Source organism: Impatiens glandulifera, chromosome 1, assembly GCF_907164915.1.
Source record: "Impatiens glandulifera chromosome 1, dImpGla2.1, whole genome shotgun sequence".
Lineage (NCBI taxonomy): Eukaryota > Viridiplantae > Streptophyta > Magnoliopsida > Ericales > Balsaminaceae > Impatiens > Impatiens glandulifera.
Window position 1 is genome coordinate 27552181 of NC_061862.1, and position 26599 is coordinate 27578779.

General features: G+C 33.7%; 2 protein-coding genes across 2 annotated transcripts; one reads left to right on the forward strand and one right to left on the reverse strand.

The window, feature by feature from the left end:
• Positions 1-1347: 1347 nt before the first annotated feature.
• On the reverse strand, positions 1348-5802 carry LOC124920772 (uncharacterized protein YtfP-like). The gene is made up of 16 exons (XM_047461325.1): positions 5650-5802; positions 5458-5583; positions 5314-5373; positions 5115-5228; positions 4585-4672; positions 4330-4475; positions 4147-4248; positions 3528-3599; positions 3051-3150; positions 2891-2973; positions 2465-2542; positions 2269-2367; positions 2129-2179; positions 1983-2039; positions 1709-1750; positions 1348-1625 (listed from the first exon to the last, which is right to left on the reverse strand). The coding sequence occupies exons 1-16, from the start codon at positions 5764-5766 to the stop codon at positions 1527-1529; spliced, it is 1434 nt and encodes a 477-aa protein (XP_047317281.1). The 5' UTR covers positions 5767-5802; the 3' UTR covers positions 1348-1526.
• Positions 5803-8381: 2579 nt separating this feature from the next.
• Positions 8382-9443, forward strand: LOC124922198. The gene has a single exon (XM_047462935.1). The coding sequence runs from the start codon at positions 8382-8384 to the stop codon at positions 9441-9443; it is 1062 nt and encodes a 353-aa protein (XP_047318891.1).
• The last annotated feature ends 17156 nt before the right edge of the window (positions 9444-26599 follow it).

The window sequence follows — 26599 nt, forward strand, 5'->3', positions numbered from 1 at the left end:
CACTTTAATCGACTTTTAGGGATTAATTAATTCATTTGTTTGGTTTGAAGATGGTGATCGATTTCTCTGCAACATGGTGTGGTCCCTGCAAGTTAATGGAACCAGCACTCAACGCCATGTCCTCCAAGTACACCGACGTTGATTTCGTCAAGATCGACATCGATCAATTGAATGTAAGTGGTGGATATTGTACATAATAATCCTAGAATCGAGATAATCAAACGTTTGTTACAGCTCCGATGAACAACACCAATAATAACCTGCAATGCTTATAGGAAGAGTCTAAATTATTCTAGAGCTACTCACCCTACTGATTCATTAAGAGAGTCTTGACAAAAACAAATCATCAAGTTCTGAAACAATTCTTCAAGAACAAATCATCAAGTTCTCCTCTTTATTAAATCATCTCTGTCTTTTGTTTATTCAAACTTTGGATGATGTTTCAAACTAAGTAAAGAGTAAAGACTTAACCCACCCTTATTAGTTTAAGGATATTCCGCCAAAATAGCTCAATTCAAAATTGGGTAATAACCCCTTCCAATTGATAGACGAGTTTAGCTAATGAAATGCCCATATTTAGTAAATTGATCCCCATAACCCAAATAATTGTTTGCTCTTGAGATATTGTTGTTAACCCTAGCCTTCCATAAAATAGGATTATATAGTAAACCCTCTTTAGGTGTATGCTCCGGTTTAAAGCATTTATTATCTTGTTATTCTAAGTAAAATCCCTTCCCATTGCTTAGAGCTTGTTTGATGTAGGCCTTCTTCAATCTCGATTATTTGAATTTAATCTCAAATAATTTACTATCCCTGTTATATCAGTATAACTTCAAAACAAAAGCACACTTCATGTATTATTTGAAAATGAGACATAAATAGCCACTAATTTAAGAACTAACTAAAGAATAACTCAAAAGTCTTGATTCGTGCTTAGGATTTATTTTTATTCTTGATGCAGGATGTGGCACAGAAGTTCCAAGTTGAGGCAATGCCCACGTTTGTGTTGCTGAAGAACGGGAAGGAAGTAGACAAGGCAGGGCTCGAGAAGAAAATTGAAAAGCACAGGGAAAAGTTTGCCGCTTAAATCATGTACCAAATCAAATGTTCTCTATGTATCCTTTACTAATGGTGACACACCCCAATTAAAATGTTTGTAATCCTTATTTCTTATGTATCCATGGATTCTTCTTGAAATAATCATGGTTTCTTGAAATTTGTTTGTACTAATAAGTTCTTATCTATTATGATCTTTGACTTTTTTCTTTTGCATGTCAAGTTTTGTGTTTGGCATTATTTTTTCAAACTACTAACTTAGTTAGATTTACCACACTTTTACAAAACATATATTTTATAAAACTGAATAACCCAATAACGTAACTTAGTTTTACATTGCATATAAATATTTGTAGCACCAAAATAAACAATAATCTAAAACATACGATTTTTCCTTCGGTGTAGTGTTAAGCATAGTAAAACAATAATGTAATCTCACTTCAAAAATATTCTCATCTCTATTCTTTGCATCAACTTAACGATATTGGTTCAGATAGAGTATTTATTGAGTACGAATTGGCCAGATTGCCTATGGTTGTTCCAGCAATATACCCTCCTGACCATGCATTCTATAGCCACAAACAAAACATCAAAACCAATTTACTTAGAATAACAATATGGTTTTTCATTGAAATTCTTGTGGCATACAAACCTGAAAATTGAAACCGCCAGTTACCCCGTCCACATTCAATATCTACAAAACCATAACAACCAACTCAACAGAACTATTAAGATGATAGAAAAAAATTATTTTATTTAATAAGTTACTAAAATGTATTTTTATTTATTTTAGTTGATGAATTAAGTGATTTGAATATTGAAATAATAGTTATTCAATGATAATGGATTTTTTTAACAAATAACCCAAGATCAAACAAGCTCAATCTAGATCTGTATACAAAAATTTATTGGTCCAGTTTCTGTACCTCTCCCGCAAAGAATAGGCGCGACTGAATTCGACTCTCCATTGTGGTAAGAGAAATCTGAAAGAAAAATTAAGCATAAGAAGGTACAAATAAGGAAGCTAATTTTCCAGAATTTATTATTATCCAAAATTTCAAGTTTTAAGAACCTCCGACAATGGAACACCTCCTGCCGTGACAAATTCATCCTTGTATTGGCCCTTCATCAAGAAAAATTGAACAAAAACAATTTACTTCTTTAGGAAGACGATGAATTCATATGATTAATAATATAGAGATTTGCATGCACCTTCCCAATCAATTTAAACGGGCACTGTTTCAGCATCGACGCAATAGAAAGTAGAGCTTTACTTGGAAAACTTGCCCATAAGATTTCTCCATCTAAAGCCTGAACAATAAGGATGAAAGCATTACTCCAAGATTGGATTTTTAAGCAGCAGAAAAATATCAAACCCGAAAAGAAAATGATTGGGAATTAAAAGAACCTCTCGATCAAGAATATATTTCCAGAATCTTTTCACAAGACCCAGCTCTGGAGGATATGAATTCAACACTTTTTGTCTCTGTATTGTCGGAAATACAGGAATTTATATGATAAACAAATTAAGCAACAATTCAACCCTGATATTCATCTAAATCATCAAAAAAAATTCAAATTGCCCTTATTTTTTCTGAAAGTATTTTGGTGATCCAAATATTCCACTCTCTTCCAAAACAAAAAATTCAGCTCATATTATTTTCTGTAGATAAATACTTATGGCTTGTTTGACAAGAATTATCCTAACATCAAACAAACCCCAATTTCTCAGCATTTATTCTTTAATTCATTCAAGAAAAAGACAGGGTTCCAAACTTCTTAAATTACAATTCTTTTTTATTTTTAGAAAAATGAGAGCAAAATTTAAGATTACCACATGATGATTCTTATGTTGAACAAGAATTGACTTCACATCTTCAATTAAGATATCAGGAATAAAGTCAATCAACAACGTTCCTGCAACATTTTTCTCTTCAGTTCAAGGTGATAAAACCTAACAAGCAATTACTTCATGAATAAAGAAAATCCATTACCTTTGTATCCTGCACTGAAAAGCTCACGGGCTCCCCAAGCAGATAACTTAAGGATTGCTGGTCCGCTCAAACCCCAGTGGGTAATTAACATGGGTCCAACCTAAAATCCATCATATTTTTATTAATGATATGCTTATTAGAAAATAGACTAAACTCAATACACCCTTTTTAAGCTATTTTGAAATCCACCATTAAACATAAACTATTATCCTTTTTCAATATAATCCCTTCAACTATAAAACCATTTCAATACAAGTCTTTCTTAAATGACAATTTTAAACTATATTTTTTCGTTATAACTGTAAATAGAGTTGAATGAAAAAATACCTTTAAATGTTGCAGATTAAAAGGGTTGATATTAAAACAAAGTCTCATAGTAAAAAGGCTTGTATAAAAAACTAATAATTTCAAAATTGACGAATACTTTGCAGGCTTCTTATGGGTTTAATCTAGAAAATACTTGCAACAATAGCATGCCTGTGAATGATGTGGTATATTCTTCTCAACATTTTCTAGCTTTAACTTTGCTTTGACTTTAGGGAATGTGACCTGGACAAAACACAGAAGCACAATATATTACATACAAACTTACAAGTTAACAATACACATCAAATGACAATAGATAGATCAAGGATTGTGATAAGAATGATAAAATAAATAGATAGGGTGTATATATATATATAATCCCTATTAACAAATTATATTCCTTAACTTAACATTAAGCTGAAAAATAAGGCTTAATTCGATAAGTTATGGATGATTTAACTCAGTAATATAGTAAGATCATCCAAATTAATCAAATTACATCACTGTCCCGATAATAGTTCAACATTTTATCAAAATCTTAGGTATTTCCATATGGTTTATATTTAGCATTTATTTTTCAAAATTTAACTCATTCGACGCTTAAAATTCAATATTCAACAACTAGGTTTCAGTTTTGTCTCATCTCATCTCTCCTTCTATATTCTATACTAATACACGTTACAGTAACATTAAAGTTTTGCAATAAAACTACACTAAGCTCACAACGAATTTTCTAACGCAGTTTTGTGATTATTCGTTTAAGAAATAAAGGGTAAAACAAGTATAATACCCCAGCCAAAGCTGCAAGTTTGGCATCATCAATCTTGAAACTGAATAGGCTCGGTACAGGTTCTATAATAGAATGACCAAGTTGGATAGCAAGATCATACCCCTGAAACAGAAAAACTAGATGCATTTCAAAATTTGAACTGAGTTTCCAAAAAAATTGAACAACTAAAGAAAAAAAGGAAACCTGCTTGGAACTCCCACTGGCTATTAATACATAATCAGCCTCGACATATTCCACAAGATCAGCAGTTCGCTTCTCAATCTTCACAAGGAATTTCCCACCAGAAGCGGTTGAGACTGATGTAACAGATCTACCAGTCTGCAATGAAACTGGTTCGAGTCTATATCAGGCCTTAATTATACACAAAGGGTATAGTGCCAATTCAAATATAGTTTGAACAACCATTCTATTGAGGTAATTTGATAAACTAGAATTTACCTTTTTTATTCTCTGCTTCAGTAAGAAGGCAACCCACTACTGAAGATGAATTGTTACTGACTGGAAATACCCTTCCATCATCTTCTGTCTAATAAAGTCAAAACAGTATTGTGACAATTATCTCCAGAAATATAAACAACACTCAGACAAGCAACTGGATTACCACGACTCATGCCTCAAAAAGTATTGAAGATAACTATAGCTCTTTAGTACTGGGTCCACGGAGTTTGTGAGGATGCATGTTATAGATAGCTTAGGCAAACAATTAGATCACCACAAACCAAAATGTTAGTACTGGCCCATTTGAAAATACGTTTTGGAGTTAGATCCAAGCTGAATTTGGACAAGAAACATCGAACAATTTCCTTATACACATATATTCATAAATGTAGTAGTGATTTCTCGTCCAAATTCAAATTCAAACTCAGACTCAGATTCAGTTTCAGTTTCAAAAAGTGTTTCCACCACATGAGAGAATAGATTGATTGAAGTTGAACAAAGACAAAAGATAATTAAGTTAAAATCAAAACCTTGAGCTCCACTCCATGGTCAGAGAACCAGGACATGGTATCCTTTGGACCATGCAATTTGAAGAAAAGCCCTCTGAATTCCTTGTTACCCCTAGGATAATGTTGTGCCAAAGCCTACAAAATTTGCCTCTTTCAAACTGGAATGAAATGACTAATAAATACCCTTAAACTCCAAAAAATCACGACTTATCTCACTTACCCAGTTATCAAAACAATGCCCATTTGTTACATTGCATCGACCCCCACCTGAAATTTTAACCTAGTACGAGAATTCCCACGCCAATTGATATACATTATTTATAATACGGCTGTCATCTTAACTAAATACTTATAAAAATGATACCTTGGACAAGGGTTTTCCTTTCTCAATAACAGTCACTTTCAGATTAGGGGCTAATGATTTAGCCTTAATTGCTCCAAATATTCCGGCGGCTCCGCCACCAACGACCACCAAAAGCTCTCCATTTCCCTAGCACAAAACGGTTAAGAGAGAGACAACGGGGGAAGGAAGATTATAGTGACGAAGCTTACTTACTTGCTCGGGTGATGAGAAATTAATAGCAGTGAATCGTCTGTTCTTGGGAAGAAGGAAACTATGGATTCTGGAGATAGGTAAGGCTATGGCTTGCTTATAGTTGTTCATCAGCCGCATTTGGCACAGCAAAAGTAAAGATAGAAGAAGATTCAAGTAACTTTGTCTAGCTATGCTCAATTTTAAAACACTTTTTATTTATTTATTTATTTATTATTATTAAGTTTATTTCTATTTTTTTAGAATTTTGATTTAGTAAGGGTTAAAATGACCATTTGAAATGTAATCGAATTGATTTGTCTCGTTTTAGATGATTATTTTCGGTTGTTACGTTTGTGACGGTTTTTTCCTGAAACTAAACGAGAATGGGCGGAGATGGTATTTATTATTAGTTAAGTTTATTTTTATATTTTAAAATTTTAATGAGTAACTGATTTGATTTTGAAATTTTTATAAGTAGGATGGTTTTATCTGAAAATAAATTTGGTTTGAATTAAAATTTGGAAATTTAATTTAAATTAAAAAATTTCTAGTTGATGAGCTTAAATTTATAAACTTCTTTCAAGTTAAAATTAAACTATTACGGTTGGTAACGTTGGTGAATTAAGTTCATGTACGGAAAGAAAGGGATTTGAACCCAAAAAAATTCTCTTAACTAGTAAAAAAAATTACTGTCTTTTATTCCTTTCTTTTTGTTTTTAAATAATTTTGACTAAATATTAATACTCATAAACTATTTTACTGAATAACCTAATTTTTGCATAATTTAAAACTAAACAAATTTATTTAAATTAAATAACTTAAATCCAACTAGCCTATCAAATAATATTTAAATTAAATAATAATTGAAGTGCCGTGTGATAAATAAAAACAAAACAAATATTTATAAATGGATCATATTAGTAAAAATGGGCTCTGGGTAAGTTCAACCTCAACCAGGCCTTGGATAAGGTAGTCTAAGTTAATCCATGAGAAGTTTTAACACATAAACAAACAGATTTATTTTCAACTAAAATTTAGCATTTTTTATTTATTAAATTATTAAGAAAGAATTATTATTATTATTATTATTATTATTATTATACAATTAAATAGATAACTTAGTGGTATTCTTCTGAATGAGATAATAATAATAAGATAACTTTTGTTTTTATAGGTTAATTGTTATTATGAAAATAAAATTAATAATAAAACATTTCTTATAATAACTCAAATAAATAGAATTAGTTAAAAAAAAATTAATTACAGAAAATATTGCAATAAGAAAAACATTAATAATAAAATTAGGTAGGGGAGTATAAGTGCTGACTAATTAGCTTATTTGCTTTAAATTTAATTGTTACTGTATTTATTAATTTAGTTTATCTACTTTTTTTTAAATGATTTCTTTTAATTTTTAATTCTTTTCAAATATATATTTTAATTAGTTTTTTTTTTATTTACTTTTTTTTTTCAGAATTTTCTAACTGATTATTTTCTTTCAATTTGTTCTTTTACTTTCATTTTTTCTTTCAAAATATTGAATTTTAGAATAATTTATTATTATATTTTCTTAATAGCTGATTTTTTTTTATTAACCTTTCAACTCTAAAAAAATCAAATTAAATTATAAAATCAATTAATAATTGATTGAATAAGTTTATATAAAAACATAACAAATTTGAAATAAAAATGAAGAAAATAAAAATCTTTAATAATACTAGGGTGGTTTGATAAAATAAGTGTGAATTCAAAAGCTTATATTAAAATTTTCTGTTGCTAAGAAATTTAGAAATAAATAAAATCTAACGTCTAATCTGTAAAATAAATAAATAAAATTATCTTTTCATTCATTAGATTTCTTCAAATCTAACTCTAATTCTTTTTAATTATAATAAAATAACCATATCTCATTGGGTTAAAAATAAACTAAAAAGTAGGACTTGTATAATCAAAATCTTGATTCATAAAGAATAGCTATTCGGCACGAACGACACAAACGATACGGATTTTTGCCACGACCGTGCTTCTACATTGGAAGTCGGCCGCCATCCTCCAGCACCTTCGATCGGTTGTCGTGCGCCCTCTGGAACGTGTTCTGTTGTGCAAGGAACGGTCGCGGTCATCTTCTCCTACCGTCGATCGAAGCATTTCGTCAAAACCCCCTTCTGTAGAGACCTGTCGTCGAATCGGCGTCGGTTGCCCTCCTCTCCTCACTTTTCGCTTACAGGTTAGTTCGGACCTCGGTCGGGACATCAAACCACACCGCGAGGTGCGGGTAAGTCTCCATTGAACTTCTTTCTCGCCGTTTGAATCAAGTGTTCGGTCTGGAGGAAGCTTTCGTAGCTACAGACCGTTCCAAAATTATTTTATAACATCGATCTTATTCTTGTCACTGTTGTATTACTCATGGCTGTTACAACGTTTACAAATAAATGGAAGATCTGCATTAATGAGGAAAACGGCAGATTTGCAATGATGAAGAAAACAAAATATTTGCAATAATGAGGAAAATAGAATATTTTCAATAAATTTCATTAAATTAGAAAATTAAGAGTTTTTTTTATTTTAGTATAAATAAGGTGTATGTTACTCTTATTAGATAAAGAAAAATAAGAGAGAGATAATAACTCTTGTAATCGTTTTTTAAAGATTTTATAGATATTTTCTCAAAGTTTTGTGAGTGATTCTATTTCTGGGCCAACATTTGGTATCAGAGCATCAGGTGAATGCCCAAATTCATCCGGTGGGATCAAATGTCGAAGGGTGCAGGATCATCAGGAGCGCAGCAAAACAATGGCATATTCCAATATCCGCAGCTAACACACACGAACTACATCAGTTGGGTGATTCATGTACAGGCTATGATGGAGGACCAAGGAGTATGGGAGGCAGTCGAGTCAGTAGAAGGCACAAAGATTGATGTCCGACTTGATAAGAAGGCGAGATCACATCTTCTACAAGCACTTCCAGAGGATCTTCTAATGCAGGTGGCAAATAAGAAGACGGCGAAGGAAGTGTGGGATTGTCTCAAGACGAGGTTCGTCGGCGCAGACCGAGTGAAGAATGCACAATTGCAGACATTGAAGAGTGAGTTTGATAGGATGCATATGAACGACAGTGAGTCGCTCGATCAATATGCTGGTCAACTCACATCCATATCAGTCATGTACTCAAGCCTTGGAGAAACACTAAATGATATTGCGATAGTAAAGAAGCTCTTCGACACCGTGCCAGAAAGGTTTATCAGCGTGGTAGCCGGCATCGAGCAGTTTTACAACCTCGAGACGTTAACATTTGAGGAAGCTGTTGGAAGGCTGAAGGTCTTCGAGGAGCGTACGCGCAAGAAAAACACAAACTTTGGAGGAAACGAAGGACAAGTGCTACTCACTCAGGAGGAGTGGAAGGCACGGTTTAAAAAGGACGAGGAAGACTCATTGAACCAGTGGAAAAAGGATTCCACATATAGTGGGACCCGTGGTCAAGGAGGTAGAACCCGAGGTAGAGGCCAAGGGAGAGGAGGTCGAGGAGCACCATCTCGGAAAGACAAAGAAGGTGGTTCAGGTGGTCGAGGAGCTCCTCGAGACAAGAGTCACATTCGTTGTTTTAATTGCAACGAGATGGGACATTACTCAACACAATGTCGAGCAAAGAAGAACGAGGTATCACACCTTACCCACGCAGACAACGTCGAACCAGCATTACTTATGGCAATCTCGGAGGAGATTCCTCCAATCAATGTTGTCATGCTGAATGAAATGAAGCTGACTCCAGAAATTCTAGAAGCTAAAAACGATGAGACATCAAGAGATGCTTAGTTCTTGGACAATGGCGCTAGCAATCACATGACTGGCGATAAAGAGAAGTTCTTTGAACTAGACGAGGCAGTCACTGGAAAGGTGAAGTTCGGAGATGGTTCCACGGTACAAATTTGTGGTAAAGGTTCTATCATGTTCGAATGCAAAAATGGCGACCAGTGGCTTCTCGAGGGAGTTTTTTTCATTCCTTCTTTAAAAAGTAATTTAGTGAGTCTCGGGCAACTTACCGAGACAGGTCACAGGGTGGTGATGGATGAAGAAGAGCTTGAAGTCTTCGCTAAGAACCCTTCATGCCTTATCATGAAAGTGAGACGAACGCAAAATCGACTGTATCAAATTTGCTTGAAATTAGCAAAAACGGTTTGTCTTTTAGCTAATCTTGAAGATCCAGCATGGTTATGGCACGCTCGTCTCGGTCATGTTAACTTTCAAGCACTAAAGTCCCTCATAAATAAGGGAATGGCTGCTGGTGTTCCAAAAAATTTCTCCTCCAAAACAACTTTGTCGAACATCCCTAGTTGCAAAACAAACGAGACAACCGTTTGCGTTAGAAGCCAAGTTTCGAGCGAAAAAGCCACTCGAATTGTTGCACATTGACTTATGTGGGCCAATCACGCCATCAACCCCAGGAGGAAATCGATACTTCATGCTGATTGTTGATGATAATTCCAGGTGGACGTGGCTCCATATGTTGAAAACAAAGGACGAAGCATGCTCTTCGTTTAAGAAGACGAAGCAATTGGTCGAGAATGTGACCGGACTTCGAATCAAAGTCCTTCGTTCAGATAGAGGAGGTGAATTCTTCTCGAGGGAATTTAGAGAGATGTGTGAAGAAGCAGGGATCGAGCGACAATTCACAGCACCATACTCTCCTCAACAAAATGGTGTGGTGGAGAGGCGTAATCGAACAGTGATGGCCATGGCTAGGTCGTTGCTCAAAAGCATGGCAGTCCCGAGCAAGTATTGGGGGGAGGCAGTTCGTCATGCAGTCTATCTTCTCAACCGGGTTCCAACCAAAGCTGTTCGAGACAAAACTCCATTTGAGATGTGAACTGGAATGAAGCCACACCTAGCGCACCTTCGTGTTTTTGGGTGTACTGCGCATACCAAGGTGACCACTCCCCATCTGAAAAAGTTAGATGACAGAAGTCAGTCGTTTGTCTATTTAGGTGTCGAAGAAGGAAGTAAGGCACACAGGTTGCTCGAACCACAAAATGACAAGATCCATGTGAGTCGTGACGTTGTGTTCGAAGAAAGTGCAGCATGGGATTGGAAAAATGAAAAGAGTGATCAACCCTTCAAAGTTTACGAAGAGGTTAATCACGAGCATGTTGGAATTCGAACGTTCCCATTTGAGAGTGAATCGACAAGAGGACAGTATACTTCAGAAATGTTCCAAGAGGCTGTCTCGAATCCTCCACAGCTCGAGCAAGTGACTGAACAAACAGACCAAGGCGATGGTTTACCCACTCCATGGTCAGGTGGACACATTGGGAGTGATGAAGGACCTGTTCGATACAAGAACATGACCAATATCTTGGAAGAAACACCTCGAGTGACACTTGATTTTGAAGACTTGATGTTAGCACAGACGGAGGAACCTTCTTGCTACAATGAAGCGGTTGGACAACCACAATGGGAAGAAGCAATGACTAAAGAAATTGAAGCCATCGAGAAGAATGAGACGTGGTCTCTCGTTCCATTGCCAGTCGGACACAAGGTAATTGGACTCAAATGGGTATTTAAGCTCAAGAAAAACTCAGATAGTGAGGTGATCCAACACAAAGCTCGTTTAGTTGCAAAGGGATATGTGCAACGACAAGGTATTGACTTCGAAGAAACCTTCGCTCCAGTTGCTCGAATGGACACAATTCGAGTCATTCTTGCCTTGGCAGCCAATTGTGGTTGGAAAATTTATCATCTCGATGTAAAGTCAGCTTTTCTCAATGGAGAACTGGAAGAGGAAGTGTACGTAACTCAACCGGAAGGATTCAAGGCAACAGGGAAGGAGAATATGGTGCTTAAATTAAAAAAGGCATTGTATGGCCTAAGGCAAGCTCCTCGTGCGTGGAATATAAAGTTGGTCAAAAGTTTGAAGAAAATGGGCTTCAAAAAGTGTACACAGGAGCAAGCGGTGTACACAAGAGGCAACGGTAATATCCGAATTATTGTTGGTATTTACGTGGATGATCTTATTTTAACAGGTGGAGATCCAAAGGGTGTCAAACTTTTCAAAAAGCAGATAATGGGGGAGTTCGAGATGAGTGATCTCGGATTGCTTTCATACTACCTTGGAATCGAGGTAGATCAGTTCGAAGGAGGTGTATCGATCAAGCAGATAACATATGCCAAAAAGGTGCTGAACCAATTTGGAATGCTTGATTGTAACTCAACAAAGGCACCAATGGAGCATAGGGCTCAACTCTATAAGGATCCCGAAGGACAACCGATTGATGCAACTGAATATCGAAGAGTCATTGGTTGTCTGCGATATCTCCTTCATACAAGACCAGATCTTTCTTATGCTGTTGGTGTTGTCAGTAGATTCATGGAGAGGCCAACTGAGATACATCACAAGGCAGTGAAGCAGGTGCTTCGATACCTTCAAGGCACTATACACTTAGGTCTAGTGTTTCGAAAAGGAGGCAGTGACGAGGAAATAGTGGGTTACTCTGATAGTGATCTCGCAGGTGACCTAGATGACCGGAAAAGTACGGGGGGCATGGCGTTCTACATTAACGATAGTCTTGTTTCGTGGAACTCCCAGAAACAGAAAACAGTGGCATTATCCTCATGTGAAGCAGAGTTCATGGCTGTAGCAGCGGCAGCGTGTCAAGCACTTTGGTTGAAATCATTGTTGTTTGAACTAAGTGGTTCGAAACCTAAGGCAGTGAAGCTCTACGTTGACAACAAGTCTGCACTTGCACTCATGAAAAACCCAGTTTTTCATGGTCGTAGCAAACACATTGACACAAAATATCATTTCATTCGAGAGTGTGTTGAAGGAAGTCAAATCAAAGTAGAATTTGTTCGAACGGATGAACAGAAGGACGACATACTTATGAAAGCTTTGCTAGCATCAAAACTGGTGATGATGCGACACCTGATTGGTGTTCGTGATCTCGAACCACGCCAGAACTAAGGGGGAGAATGTTGTATTACTCCTGGCTGTTACAACGTTTACAAATAAATGGAAAATCTGCATTAATGAGGAAAACGGCAGATTTGCAATGATGAAGAAAACAAAATATTTGCAATAATGAGGAAAATAGAGTATTTTCAATAAATTTCATTAAATTAGAAAATTAAGAGTTTTTTTATTTTAGTATAAATAAGGTGTATGTTACTCTTATTAGATAAAGAAAAATAAGAGAGAGATAATAACTCTTGTAATCGTTTTTGTAAGATTTTATAGATATTTTCTCAAAGTTTTGTGAGTGATTCTATTTCTGGGCCAACAGTCACTACATGCTTTAGAAGCATTGAGTGCCAAAAATATTGCTAAAACATCAATTTGTATATATGTATTATGTATATATCACAAACTTTGTCCATTATTGTTTCTTTTTCATATTGTTCTTATTGTATTTTGAGCTTCATTTTCTTTTACACATTTTGTTGCAGAATGCAGCTAGATATCTGGAAAATAAAGAGTTTCTCTCAAGATCGTGGAGAACACTATTGTAATGCATTCTATTTTAGATTTAACATGTTAGGATTCTGTTTATCATATTCAAAAGATTACATCGCTTAATCAAAAATTTATTTATTTTTCTCATGGACGGGAAGAAGATTATATATGTTGTGAGAATGAAGAGTATAATGCAGGCGCATGCTTATAATCTGACTGCCCTTCTTAGAGACGCATAATCTCGCCTTCTGCAGCTGGTCGAGTTCCATTTCAGGTTGAACTATTGTTTGGTACTAATATTTTTGAGATGTCTATTAAATTTTTTAATATGTGGCATTTTTGTAACGTTTAATGATCAATTTAAAACCTCACATGCAAATTTCAATAATAGTCTTCTTGCTACCATATGTTGGAATGTTTGGAAGAATAGAAATTATTCATTCTTTGATAAAAATAAATGTCTTCTTTTTATTTATAATGTGAGCCTTAAAGTGGTTTGAGATTTTTCAATTGTATAAATTTTGATTCTCCTCTAATGCAACACTAGTAAAAAAAGATCTTTACCGACAAAATTTACTGAGAGTTTTCTATAACTTTCAGGAATGGTACCGAGAGGAAGAAACTTTTCGTTAATAAAAATAAATTCCGAGAGGTGTGTAAAACTTTCGGTGATATGAGGGTTTACCAAAAGTTGTCTAATTAACCTTTAGTTTTGACCTTCCCAAAAAACCAAAAATAATTCTAAGGGTTGGGAAGGGGGTAATTGCGAAGGTTTATTAGAAAACCTTCGGTTTTAACTTTCCCCAAATTGGTAATTGCGAAGGTTTTCCAATAAACCTTCGGTTTTGACCCTTTCCCAAAAAATTAAAAATAATTCTAAGTGTTGGTAAGGGGTAATTGCGAAGGTTTATTTGAAAACCTTCGGTTTTAATTTTCCTCCAGATTGGTAATTGCGAAGGTTTTCTAATAAACCTTCGATTTTGACCATTCCCAAAAAAATTAAAAATAATTCTAAGTGTTGGTAAGGGGTAATTGCAAAGGTTTATTAGAAAATTTTCGGTTTTAACTTTCCCCCAAATTTGTAATTGCGAATGTTTTCTAATAAACCTTCGGTTTTGACCCTTCCCCACAAAATTAAAAATAATTCTAAGTGTTGGTAAGGGATAATTGGTAATTGCGAAAGGTTTATGAAAACCTTCGGTAATGACCTATATAAATAAAAAAATCATACTTTTCTTTTCCTTTTTCCGCCCGCTTTCTTTCCCTTTCTCTCTCTTCCAGCTTCCTTCCGCCCGCGCCGCCTTTGCTCGAAGATCTACATCCGCCAAGACGCCGCCGCTGCTTGGAAGATTCCCACCGCCGCACTTCCGCCTATTTCAAGGTAAATTCTAAGTGTTGGTTAGATTTTATATATTTATGGTTAATTAATCTTAGATTATGTGATATGTTATATATTTAGGTTGATTTTTGTTAGATTAATGTTAGATTAGGTATATATTTAGCTATGTTGTTTTATTTGGTTATGTTAGATTCTTCGTTTGGTTATATGGTTAGATTTATGTTTGTTATTGGTTAATTTTATGTTTTATTTAGGTTAGTTTATATTATATTTTGTTTGATATATGTATGATTAGGTTAGATTTTGTTAAATATATGTATGATTTTGTTAGATTTTGTTTGATATATGTATGATTAGGTTATTTCGTTTAATTTATGTTTGATTAGTATGATTTAAGTTAAATTTGGTTTGATATATATTATATTTGGATTAATGTTAGATTAAGTTTATTAATGTTATATATATTGTGGTTAGATTCATAAATTTATTAATGAAATGCATTCAGGATGAGTAATTGGAAACGTATTCGGAAAACATTCGAGAAACTACCCCTGCCATTTAAGAAGTTGCTAGCATTATCAAGTTATGACCTAGGGTCTGTCGCGGCGGACCCAATGACTACTGCAAATGTTAAACGTGCGGAAGAGACGAGACAAATAGCGTTGGAATTGGAGCAAATCCAATTGAGGGACACGAAAAAGAGCTCAATTGGTTACTGAATTGAAAGCAAAGAGGGTCCAAATGACGCAAAAATTGGAGAATCTTGAACAACAAGTTCAATTCTTCATGAGGCAGAATCAACCACCTCCTCCCCCAACTACTAAGTAGATTAAAATTTTTGAATAATTATTTGTAAATGTTTTCGTTCGACTGAAGACATGTTTGGTGTATTTTGTTTTGGTGTGTTTTGTTTTAGAATTATGAATTATAATTATCTTTTGGTTTATTAATGTGGTTTATGAATATTTTTCTTTATTTATTGGTTTGCCTTTATTTGAGAAAATTATTGAACATGTTTGATTTATACTCTTGTCAAAAAATGGAAAAATAGGGTAATTGTGAAGGTTATTCTAAGAACCATCGGTTTTAACTTTCCAGAATTGGTAATTGCGATAGTTTATTGTAAAACTCTCGCTTTTGACATAGGGGTAATTGCGAAAGTTTATTGGAAAACTTTCGCTTTTGACTCTTCCTTAAAAAATTGGAAAATTTTCTAAGTGTTGGGAAGGGTTAATTGCGAAAGTTTATTGGAAAACTTTCGCTTTTGATCCTTCCTTAAAAAAATTGGAAAATTTTCTAAGTGTTGGGAAATGTTAATTGCGAAATTTTATTGGAAAACTTTTGCTTTTGACCCTTCCTAAAAAAATTGGAAAAATTTCTAAGTGTCGGGAAGGGTTAATTGTGAAAGTTTATTGGAAAATTTTCACTTTTGACCCTCCTTAAAAAAATCTGAAAATTTTCTAAGTGTAGTGAAGGGTTAATTGCTAAAGTTTATTGGAAAACTTTCGCTTTTGACCCTTCCTAAAAAAAATTGAAATTTTTATAAGTGTTGGGAAGGGTTAATTGCGAAAGTTTATTGGAAAACTTTTGCTTTTGACCCTTCCTAAAAAAAATTTGAAAATTTTCTAAGTGTTGGGAAGGGGTAATTGCGAAAATTTTTTAATAAACCTTCGCAATTACCCCTTCCTTAAAAAAATCTGAAAACTTTCTAAGTGTTGGGAATGGGTAATTGCAAAAGTTTATTAGAAAACTTTCTCTTTTGACCCTTCCAAAAGAACATTATATTTAAGGTCAGAACCGAGAGATATTTGATAATATTTCGGTTTTGAATATAGGTACCGAAAGTTAAATAATTAAATTTCGGTATTTATTTCATATTTTATTTGATTTTTTACAATTTTTTTGTCTAAACTATTTAATCACATCAAGTGTGTTATTTTTTAAGAATGAAGATTGTGTTTAATGTTATAAATGTATATGATTGTGTTTGATAATATAAAGAAGTATATATGTATGTTTGTGTTTGATGATAATAAGATTGTGTGTAAATTTTGATTGTAATGATGTATTGGGATTGTATAATGTTTTAAGGATATCAAACAAGTTAAATTAATGTTCTTCAAGGTTATTAGAAGGTGAAAACCAATTAATTTAACAATTTATGAAGTGGTAATACCGAAAGTTAATAGTATAAATTTCGGAAATAACGATCAAAACCGAAAGTTATGCCATTAACTTTCGGTATTGACACTACATAATTTGTTAAATTAATTGACATTTCACTTTCTAATCTAGACTACTAACTAAGCTAATCAAGTGTTTTATTTTTTAAGAATTCAGATTGTGTATAATGTTAAAATGTAAATGATTGTGTTTGATTATATAAAGAAATGTATATATATGTTTATGTTTGATTATCCTATGAATGTGTGTAATGTTTGATCATATGAATTGTGTATTGTTTTAAGGATATCAAATGTGTTAAATTAATGTTGTTCAAAGTTATTAGAAGGTGAAAACCCAATTAATTTAATAATTTATCAAGTGGTAATACCGAAAGATATACCATTATCTTTCGTAATAATCATCAAAACCGAGAGATATACACAAATCTCTCGGTTTTATCTGTTTTAAAATTAATTTTGCATCTATCAAAACCGAAAGATTTAGAGACATCCCTTGAAATTTAAATGATCAAAACCGAGAGATATGTCCAAAATTATCGGAATTATGTCTAAAATGGTCAAAACCGAGAGATATGTCCAAAATTATCAGAATTATGTCTAAAATAGTCAAAACAGAGAGTTATATGAAAACCTTCAGAAATGATCAAAACCAAAAGTTTTCATTTAACTTTCGGTAATGACCTTTTAAAATAAAAAACCCCTTCTTCTTTTCATCTTTTCTCGATCCCGATCCCTCTCTCTCTCCCCGATCCCCTTTCTCCCCGGCGTCGCCCTCCAACGATCCGACAACCCCGCCCGTGTCCTCCAACAATTCGACGACGACGACGCCGCACACTCCCCGCCCCCAACGCCACCGCCTATTCAAGACTCCCTCGACGGAACCCGCCCTCGCGAAAATCCCCCTCAACTGTCGTAACTGCCTCAAACTGCCGTCACCGCATTCAACTACCGCCGCTGCCTCCGTCTAGCCTTCACTTGCCGCCGCTACCTCTATCTAGCCTTCACCTGCTGTCGACGCCTCCGCCGCTGTCGATTCCAGGTTAGATTTTGATTTATTTTGTTTGTTAATTAAGTTTATATAATTATATGATTAGATTTATGTTTAATTTAGGTTAGTTTAGGTTTGAATTAGATTATATTTTATTTGATATATGATTTAAGTTAGATAATTTGGTTTATTTGATTGGTTAATTATGTTTATATAATTATTTGGTTTTATTTTGGTTTTATTTAAGTTAGATTTGGTTTGATTTAGCTTAGATTTGATTTGATATGTTAGATTTGGTTTGATTTAGGTTGATTTGGTTTGATTTTTTTTATGTTTGATTTAAGTTAGATTTGGTTTCATTTAGGTTAGATTTGGTTTGATTTAGGTTAGATTTGGTTTGATTTAGGTTTGATTTAGTTTGATTTTTGTTTGATTTAAAGTTAGATTTGGTTTGATTTAGGTTAAATTTGGTTTGATTTAGGTTTGATTTAGGTTTGATTTGGTTTGATATTTGTTTGATTTATGTTTGATTTAAGTTATATTTGGTTTGATTTATGTTAGATTTGGTTAGATTTATGTTGGAATAGGTATTTTGTTTTGATGTATAAGTTTGAATTGTTGGTTAGATTTGAATAGGTAATTTGATTTGATGAATATATGTTTGAAATTTGTTTACTTGTTATATATTTATGTTAATTAGGTTATGTTGATTAATGTTTATTATGTTATATGTTATAAATATTTAGGTTAATTTTGTTGGAATAATGTTAAATTAGGTTAATTTAATGGATATTTGGTTAGATTAATGGATATTTCATTTCATTATATATATATATATATTGATGATGATGATTTATGTTACATATTAATTTTTGATTTAAGTTATATTTTGGATAGATTAATGGATATTTGGTTATAATTTTGTAAGATAAAGTTAAATAAATAATAATGCGGGTTGTTTTCCATCTTATTAGAAAGTTGGAAGTACCCGATAAAACTTGGATGACCTTACATCGAGATCATCCAGATTACGAGGAAGGTGTTGACAAATTCCTCGAGTTTGCAGTTAGGAGTACAAGACGACAAATAGTGAAATGTCCTTGCGTGAAATGCTTGAACACAACCTTTATGGAAATATACGATGTGAAGACTCACCTCATCATTTATGGAATAAATGTTCATTATGAGTTATGGTATTGTCATGCATGGAGAAAAGAGACTTACTACTAACGTGGTTAATGATGATGCCGATGACTTGGATGATGATGATGATGGTCAATCGGATGATGACGTGCCAGAATTCAACGATCCTAGAACAGAGATGAATAATACAGTTAATGAAGAGGTCAATGAAGAACGTTATATGCACGATTTTATAAACGATATGTTCTCCAACGTTAATGATGGCCCGAACAAACATGAACCAGTCGAAGATGCGCAAAGATTTTATAAATTGTTTGATGATTCCAAATGGCCATTGTCTGAAGGTGCTTGAATAACGAAATCATCAGCACTACTGAAACTACTTCACATAAAGAATGTCAGTTAATGGACAAATGCTTCGTTCAATATGTTGTTGCGTATACTTAAAGATGACATATTACCGACGGACGCTCAATTGCCAAACTCCTACTACGTATGTAAAAAATTCATTACATATATCGGGCTTAAGTATGAGAAGATAGACGCATGTAAGAATAACTGTATGCTATTTTGGAAGCACGACAAAAATGTAGAGTTTTGCAGAGTTTGCAGCATTTCAAGATAGAAAGTCGACCAAACAAGTGGGGCAGTTCGAAAGAAACAAAATGGAAAATTAATTCCAATTAAGGTGTTAAGAAATTTCCCTCTAATACTGTAAGCATGAAAATTTGACTTACCCTATTTGCAAAATAATATTATTATGTTTAATAATATTAAAATAATATTTTGGATTTTTATATTCAAAATAACTTGAAAGAATAAATTAAAACATAATTAAAGATTAATTATTGTGATAATTAAACCTTAATTAAGGAAACTTTCCAAAATTCCAAAAATAATTTGAGGATAATTTATTTGTATATATTTTACCCAAATTAGACCAAGGGAGGGGTTAAGAATATTTAATTAGGATTTATTCATGATTTATGTTTAATTCATGACTTAAACCAATTAAATAAAATATTTCAAAATTCTCAAAAATTTCCCAAAAAATAAAACATGACCATAATTGTTATTATGAATCTAGAAATATTTTTTGTGAAATTTTTGGTGAAAAAATAGATTTAAAATGAATTAAATTCGATTTTTAATAACCTTTTAAATAAAATTAAAATTGCATAATCCTGTGTGGCTAATTTTATGTTTAAACTTTGCAGCAGGATCCTGGACCATCAGATGAGCGACCCAATCTCATACGACAGCCCAGAGCGCGCCAGAAATCCAGCTGTAGCGAAACCACGCGCGCGCACCCGCACCTGATCAACTAACGGGATGGACTAACTCCGTTAGTCAAGACCGCTGACTGCGGACGGAATGCAGACGGCGTTTCTTCTTCGCTGGGACGTAGGAGGTCACCGGAATCCCGACCTCGGCTTTAATTTCGGCTACATGCGATCAAATTCGTTGATTTTTCCGCTCACGTGATCCCCTTGTCAGCGCCTACGTTTCCCCCTTATCTAGAAGCCTTATCTTCCCCGGGATATGACTACCACGAATTAGGGATAAGAACGCCAGCGATCAAAGACAACTCAAATTGGCCTTCTACAACCGACCTATCCACCCTATAAATACTTCTCTACCATCCTAATACCAATCCATCAAACAATAACTGCAAATTACACATAAAATCGCCTCAATCGAAGACATGCAATTTCCGGGCAAGAACAGTTTTCTGCAAAACTTTCTCCGGTGAGCCAAGCTTCGATCCAGGCTTTTGGATCAGTTCCAATACTGCCCAAGAATGTTTTCCAACTGTTGGTATGATTCTAGAAGCCTTGATTTTCGATTAGTAATTCAAAATTTTGAATTTCTTCAAATTTTATTGTTTGATCACTTTGGTCGTGTTCTTATGCTTGAATGTGTGATTTCTTTGTAGAGAATCATTATATATATCATGTGTAAGCTTTTTGTTGAAAGAAAACCGATCAAATCAACCTAGAACAGAATTTTGCAAAAATCAGTTTGAAAATTAGATTTTTTTGAAATGTTGTGTTCTTGGTTTAAATCTGGATTTATTGATCCAGATTGTTGTTATACATGTTTATAAACATGTTTGAATCAATTCCATACAACTGTAATCAAGTTTTGATCATGTTTGATCAAAATTGAAATTTGAAAAAAAAGCTTGAAAATTTGAATTTTAAAATTATGTGTTCTTACTTTTAATCTGATTTTGTTAGTTCAATTAGTTGTATTACATGTTTGTATACATGATTGGATAATTTTTAAGTAACTGTAATCATGTTTGATCAAATTGAAATTTTGGAAAAAAATGTTAAAAACTGAAATTTTTGAAATTTTATGTTCTTATTTCTAAGTTGGATTTGTTGATTCAATTAGTACCTATACATGATTCTTAACATGTAGGGATGAATTCCAAGTAACTGTTTCACCCTTTTGATCATGTTTGATCAAATTTGGTTTTTGAAATAGTTAGATTTTGATTCAATCTTCAAAAACTATTTTAATGATGTAATGATGTTCTTGTTTTGGTAAGGATTAAATATATTCATCATTTCCAAGCTAATGGAACAAAAATTAGGTCTTGAAATGGCCTAATTTAAAAGATCCCAAAATTTGACCTAGAAATGGTGTTTTAAAATTGATCCTCTTATGATTTTAAAAATAGTTATTTATGTTAAGGCTTTTGTTCTTCATGATCATATGAACCTACTGCAACTTACGGATTGTGATTTTGACATCTCAATCAAAAGTTATGGCCTTCTGAAATTTCAGATCAAAATAAGAGTACCCGGTCTTGGAATTTTGCCTTAGGACCGAGAAAAACATGTCAGGACCGAGCCGCCCGACCCAGGAAACCGTCCAGGACCGTGCCGCCCAACCGAGAGAGTTGGCTTAGGGCCGACAAAACTAGCCTAGACCAAATTAACCTAGGACAGACCTTGCCACTTGACCTAGGATTGACCTTGACACCTAATTAGGACCAACAATTAAGCCTAGCCTCATCTTAGCCTAGGCCAAACCCTAGCCCTAGCCTAGGATCAAACTCCCACTTAGCCTAAGACCGTTACAGCCCTAGGCCTAAGTCCAAACCCTCACTTAAGATTGAACCTCTCAAACCCTACTAAACCCAAATTGACAAGATTGGACTCGAACCTAGGATTTAATCCTTAGGCCCGTTTGGTTCCAATTTTTAAAAATCCAAAACTATTCTGGAACCAAACCCCCATTTTCTAAAAAAAAAGGTATTCTCAAGGTCAGAAAGTAACTCTCAAGATTCTATGGGATATTTCTCAAAAAAAATGTTTTGCTAAGGTCTTGTTTGATTATACTCTTTAATATTTTTTTCTGATATTTTTAGATTTTGTTAAATCTGAACATCAATGCAACAGGTACACACCTTCTTTATATAATTTTGTACAATTATTTAAAGTCTATCCTCATTTAGGACCCCTGTACTACTAATTAAAGATAACGAATGTTATAATTAAATTTATAGAAGCTAGACTTTGTCTATTTTAGAAGGATTTTGAAAACTGTCCTTAGGCGAGCGTAGAGGACATAGCGTGAAAGCCTTTTCCCGAGCGTAAACAGACAATGAACCACTTTTTTTAGATACTCTAGTATAAATACATTTGTACACGTATCATATTATTGATTTTCATAAAATCTCTTGGCGACTCTGATTTTTAAATGAATAATCTTTAAATTGATTATGTTTAATTGATTTAAATCGGGTCAGGTTAAATTGTTATTTAGCCTCCTAGATTATTAATGTATTGATTTACATCTAATTATGAATTTGATAATTTTGAAGAATCTTCCGCCCGCAAGAGACGAGAGAAGAACAAAAGAATCGCGTTATCTAGGAGGCCACTAGAGACAAAGATTGCTCTGACTTTTAGAAATATAGATGGGAGGCCCGACGATGTCGACAATGGAAGAAAGATGTGGTCTAGACATTTGCGGCCGGTTGTGCGGGACCCCTCAACCGTCTCACACCGTCTCCTAATCATTACTTAATTATACATTAATCATTCAATACTTTTTTTATAACATTTGAATGATTTATTTTTCAGGATCCGTTCGAGTGTACTAATGATGGTTCTATTGATCAATATCGAGCGACCGGATTGGCACACGCCAAACAAATATGGGATAGGTGGCACTCGGATTTAAACAGGGATTATATCCGCATTCATCAAGAAGATAAGGCGACGATATTGGCCGATCCCCCACGAGGCTACGATCGAGATGATTGGGTGTTCGTGTGTCGGAACCTTTACTTCACGGAAAAAATTAAGGTATGATTTCATAATTCAAATAAAATCTGATATCAATTATTCTAACTTCATTTTTTATTTCAAATACAACAAAACAATCGTACCAATGTTGTTAACAGGAATAAGCTGAAATTCCCAAATCATATTGGAAGTAGACCGTTTACTCAATTGGAGGAAGAGTTGGTATATACATTATTCATTATTTTTAATAACTTAATAATAAGAATATTATTAATTTTATAAATCAATTCTTTAAACAAACGCTTGAAATAGAACGCCCCCTCCGTCATTGAAGTATTCAAACGGACCCGTACCCCAAAACCTACGAAAGAAAACCCAACCCCCGCCCCGGACGAAAGAGCGCAAGAGAAAATTGTAAGTTAATTGAATTTAAATAAATTACATAAAGATAACTTATTATTATATAACTGAAAATTTATTTCAAATGTACAGGCGAAGATGGAGGAGGTAAGAAGCAATGAACCAGATATATCTAACTTCGACTTGACGTAGAAAGTGTTCGGACGAAAAAACATGGGGGAGTGATCGGTATGGGATCAGGTGTCCGGACCACACACTTTCGAGAGGATCGTCGAAGTGGGAACAATTCACAATGATCCACTAATAGGTTGTATGAGGAGAATGAAAGATTGGTGATGAAAGTGGAGGAATTGGAAAAGAGGGATGAAGAAAGAACTCGAATCATTATGGAAATGCAAGCGCAAGAGCTAGAATGAGGACAAGAATGAAGAACTTTGAAATGTTTATGAGGCAATATCAACCACCTCCCCCTCCCCCACCAACTAATTCTAGTACGTTTTGATTGGTTTGTTTCGACTAATAACAGGTTTATGAATGATTTAGTACGTTTTAATTCGAATTATAACAGGTTGTTTGGATGATTGGTTTGGTTTAGAATTGTGGAATGATAATGGTCACTTAGTTTATTAATGTTATTTGTATATATATTGGTTTGGCTGAACAGATTTTTGTTGCCCACAAAACAACTGACCTATTTTGTACATTTATAGGAAAAAACCGAGAGTTATATGGAAAGTTTTCGGTTTTTCTTGAAATAGAAAAACTGAGAGTTTTACATATACCTCTCGGGTTTATTTGAAAAGGAAAAACCGAGAGTTATATGGAAAGCTTTTGGTTTTTCTTGAAATGGAAAAATCGAAAGTTTTACATATACCTCTCAGGTTTATTTGAAAAGGAAAAATTGAGAGTTATATGAAAAACTTTCGGGTTTTCTTGAAAGGGAAAACCGAAAATTTTTCATATACCTCTCGGGTTTATTTGAACAGGAAAATCGAGAGTTGTATGGAAATCTTTCGATTTTTCTTTAAAGGAAAAACCGAGAGTTAATAAGAAAGATTTCAATTTTTCTTGAAAGGGAAAAACCGAGAGTTTTCCATATATCTCTCGGTTTTTCCCATTCAAGAAAAACCGAAAGTTAGTTGGAAAGCTTTCGGTTTTTCTTGAAAAGGAAAAACCGAGAGTTATATGGAAAACTCTCGGTTTTTCCCTTTCAAAAAAAACTGAAAGCTTTCCAATTAACTTTCGGTTTTCTCTCGGGTATCTAACCCAAAAAATTTACGATATCTCTCGGTAAATACCCAATTATATTTACCGAAAGTTTCTATACCGAGGAATGGTGAGAGTCACTCAAACCTTCAGTATTAGGTCATTACTGAGATATAGAGTCATTACCGAGAGTTTTACTCTCGGTTTTGACCCATTTTTCACTAGTGCAAATAAACTTGGGAGTTAGAGAAGGATGGATTCCTCGAGAACTAGGATGAGAAAAATTAAGACAAATGTCTCTTTCCTTGTTGATGGATCGAAAGCCCCAAGTGGAATCATTGTTCGAGATAACATGTGAAGAATAATTTGTGTTATTGCACACAATTTTAAAAGTCTCTTGTGACAGCGGAGGCAATGGCCATTTGATAAGCAATGTGTTTTGCCATCGACAACCAATAGGAAAAATTTGATTTTTAAATCAGATGTTAAAGGGGTCGTATCATATATTATCAACTCTTGAATTGGATGTCATTGGAGTCTTGATCAAATATTTCAAACTACAGTTTGTCTCATGCAATGCCAACAAAGCTGATTAAAAATTTTTAAATCTTTAAATCGATTTCTTTGTAATCACTTTTCATCTTTGTAATAATACTTTGGAATACTTTTCTAAAAAAAATTATGTATATAAAATTTAGATAAAATTAACCCTCTTTGATTAAAATTAAAGAAGGAGATAATTACAAAAAGTTATTATAAGAATTAGTAATGTCTTATTTTTGTAACGGTTAAAAAAGTAAATATTTATTATATAGAATAATAATTTAAATCTATAAACATATATTAAAATATAGATAATTAAATTTATAAAATAATAATTTAAATATAAATAATCAAATTTAGAATGTATTTAATAAGATATTATAATTATAAAATAAACTAAAAAATAAACTAAAAAATGAGTTTTAATGGTAAACTATGTTATTTGAAAATGAAAAATAAACAGTAGGTTAGTTAAGAAAATGAACATAAAAAACAAGGTTATATTGAAAAAACACCTACAAACTGTTTGATCAGATAATCACATGCACCATGTTTAATGCCTTTCATGACCACACTTTTAGTATCATCAACAAAATTGAACTAAATACCACTACGTTGGCTTTGACTATTGGATCTTTCTAAGAACAGGTATGAAGATATGAAACTCTCGAAAATAGATATTTGCTAAAAAAGAAAAAGTTTTGAAAATCTTAAGTGTTGTATATTCAACCTTTACAAACAATTCTTATATAGGAGTAATTAGCCTAGAACCCTAAATTGCTTATACATACAGGCCCAAGCCCATTAATAATTAAATATACCCTAATAATATAAAAGACAATATAAGAATATAATATATTATATTATATAATTTAATAATATAACAATATAATATATTATTATATTACATACACTAACAACAATAAAGGCCTACAACTTTCAATTTTCTGACAATCAATGCTTAAACTCACAATCTCCCCCATAAGCTTGATTTGGTTCGAGATTCTTCACGCCGAACAGCTCTCGCATCTCTGCAAATTTGACTCTTGCTAGTGCCTTAGTGAGAATGTATGCACGCTGCTCTCTAGTGTTTACGAACTCTACAACGATCTATCGATTCTCGACGCATTCATGGATAAAATGGAACCGAGTGTCGATGTGTTTTCTACGTCCATGAAACACCGGGTTCTTTATTAATGCTATTGCGGACTTGTTGTCAACATAGAGGGTTACCGGCCTCGGCTCGCATCGGAGCACCTCGCTCAACAAGTTTCTTAGCCAAAGTCCTTGGCACGATGCTGCAGTAGCTGCCATAAACTCCGCCTCACATGAAGATAAAGCAACAGTTCGTTGCTTCTGAAATTGCCACGTGATTAGATTCCCGTTGAGATAAAACACCATCCCTAAAGTACTTTTTCTGTCGTCTATGTCACCAACTAGGTTGTTGTCAATAAAACTAACGAGTTCTTCAACTTCTCGTCATCTTCTTAACTGA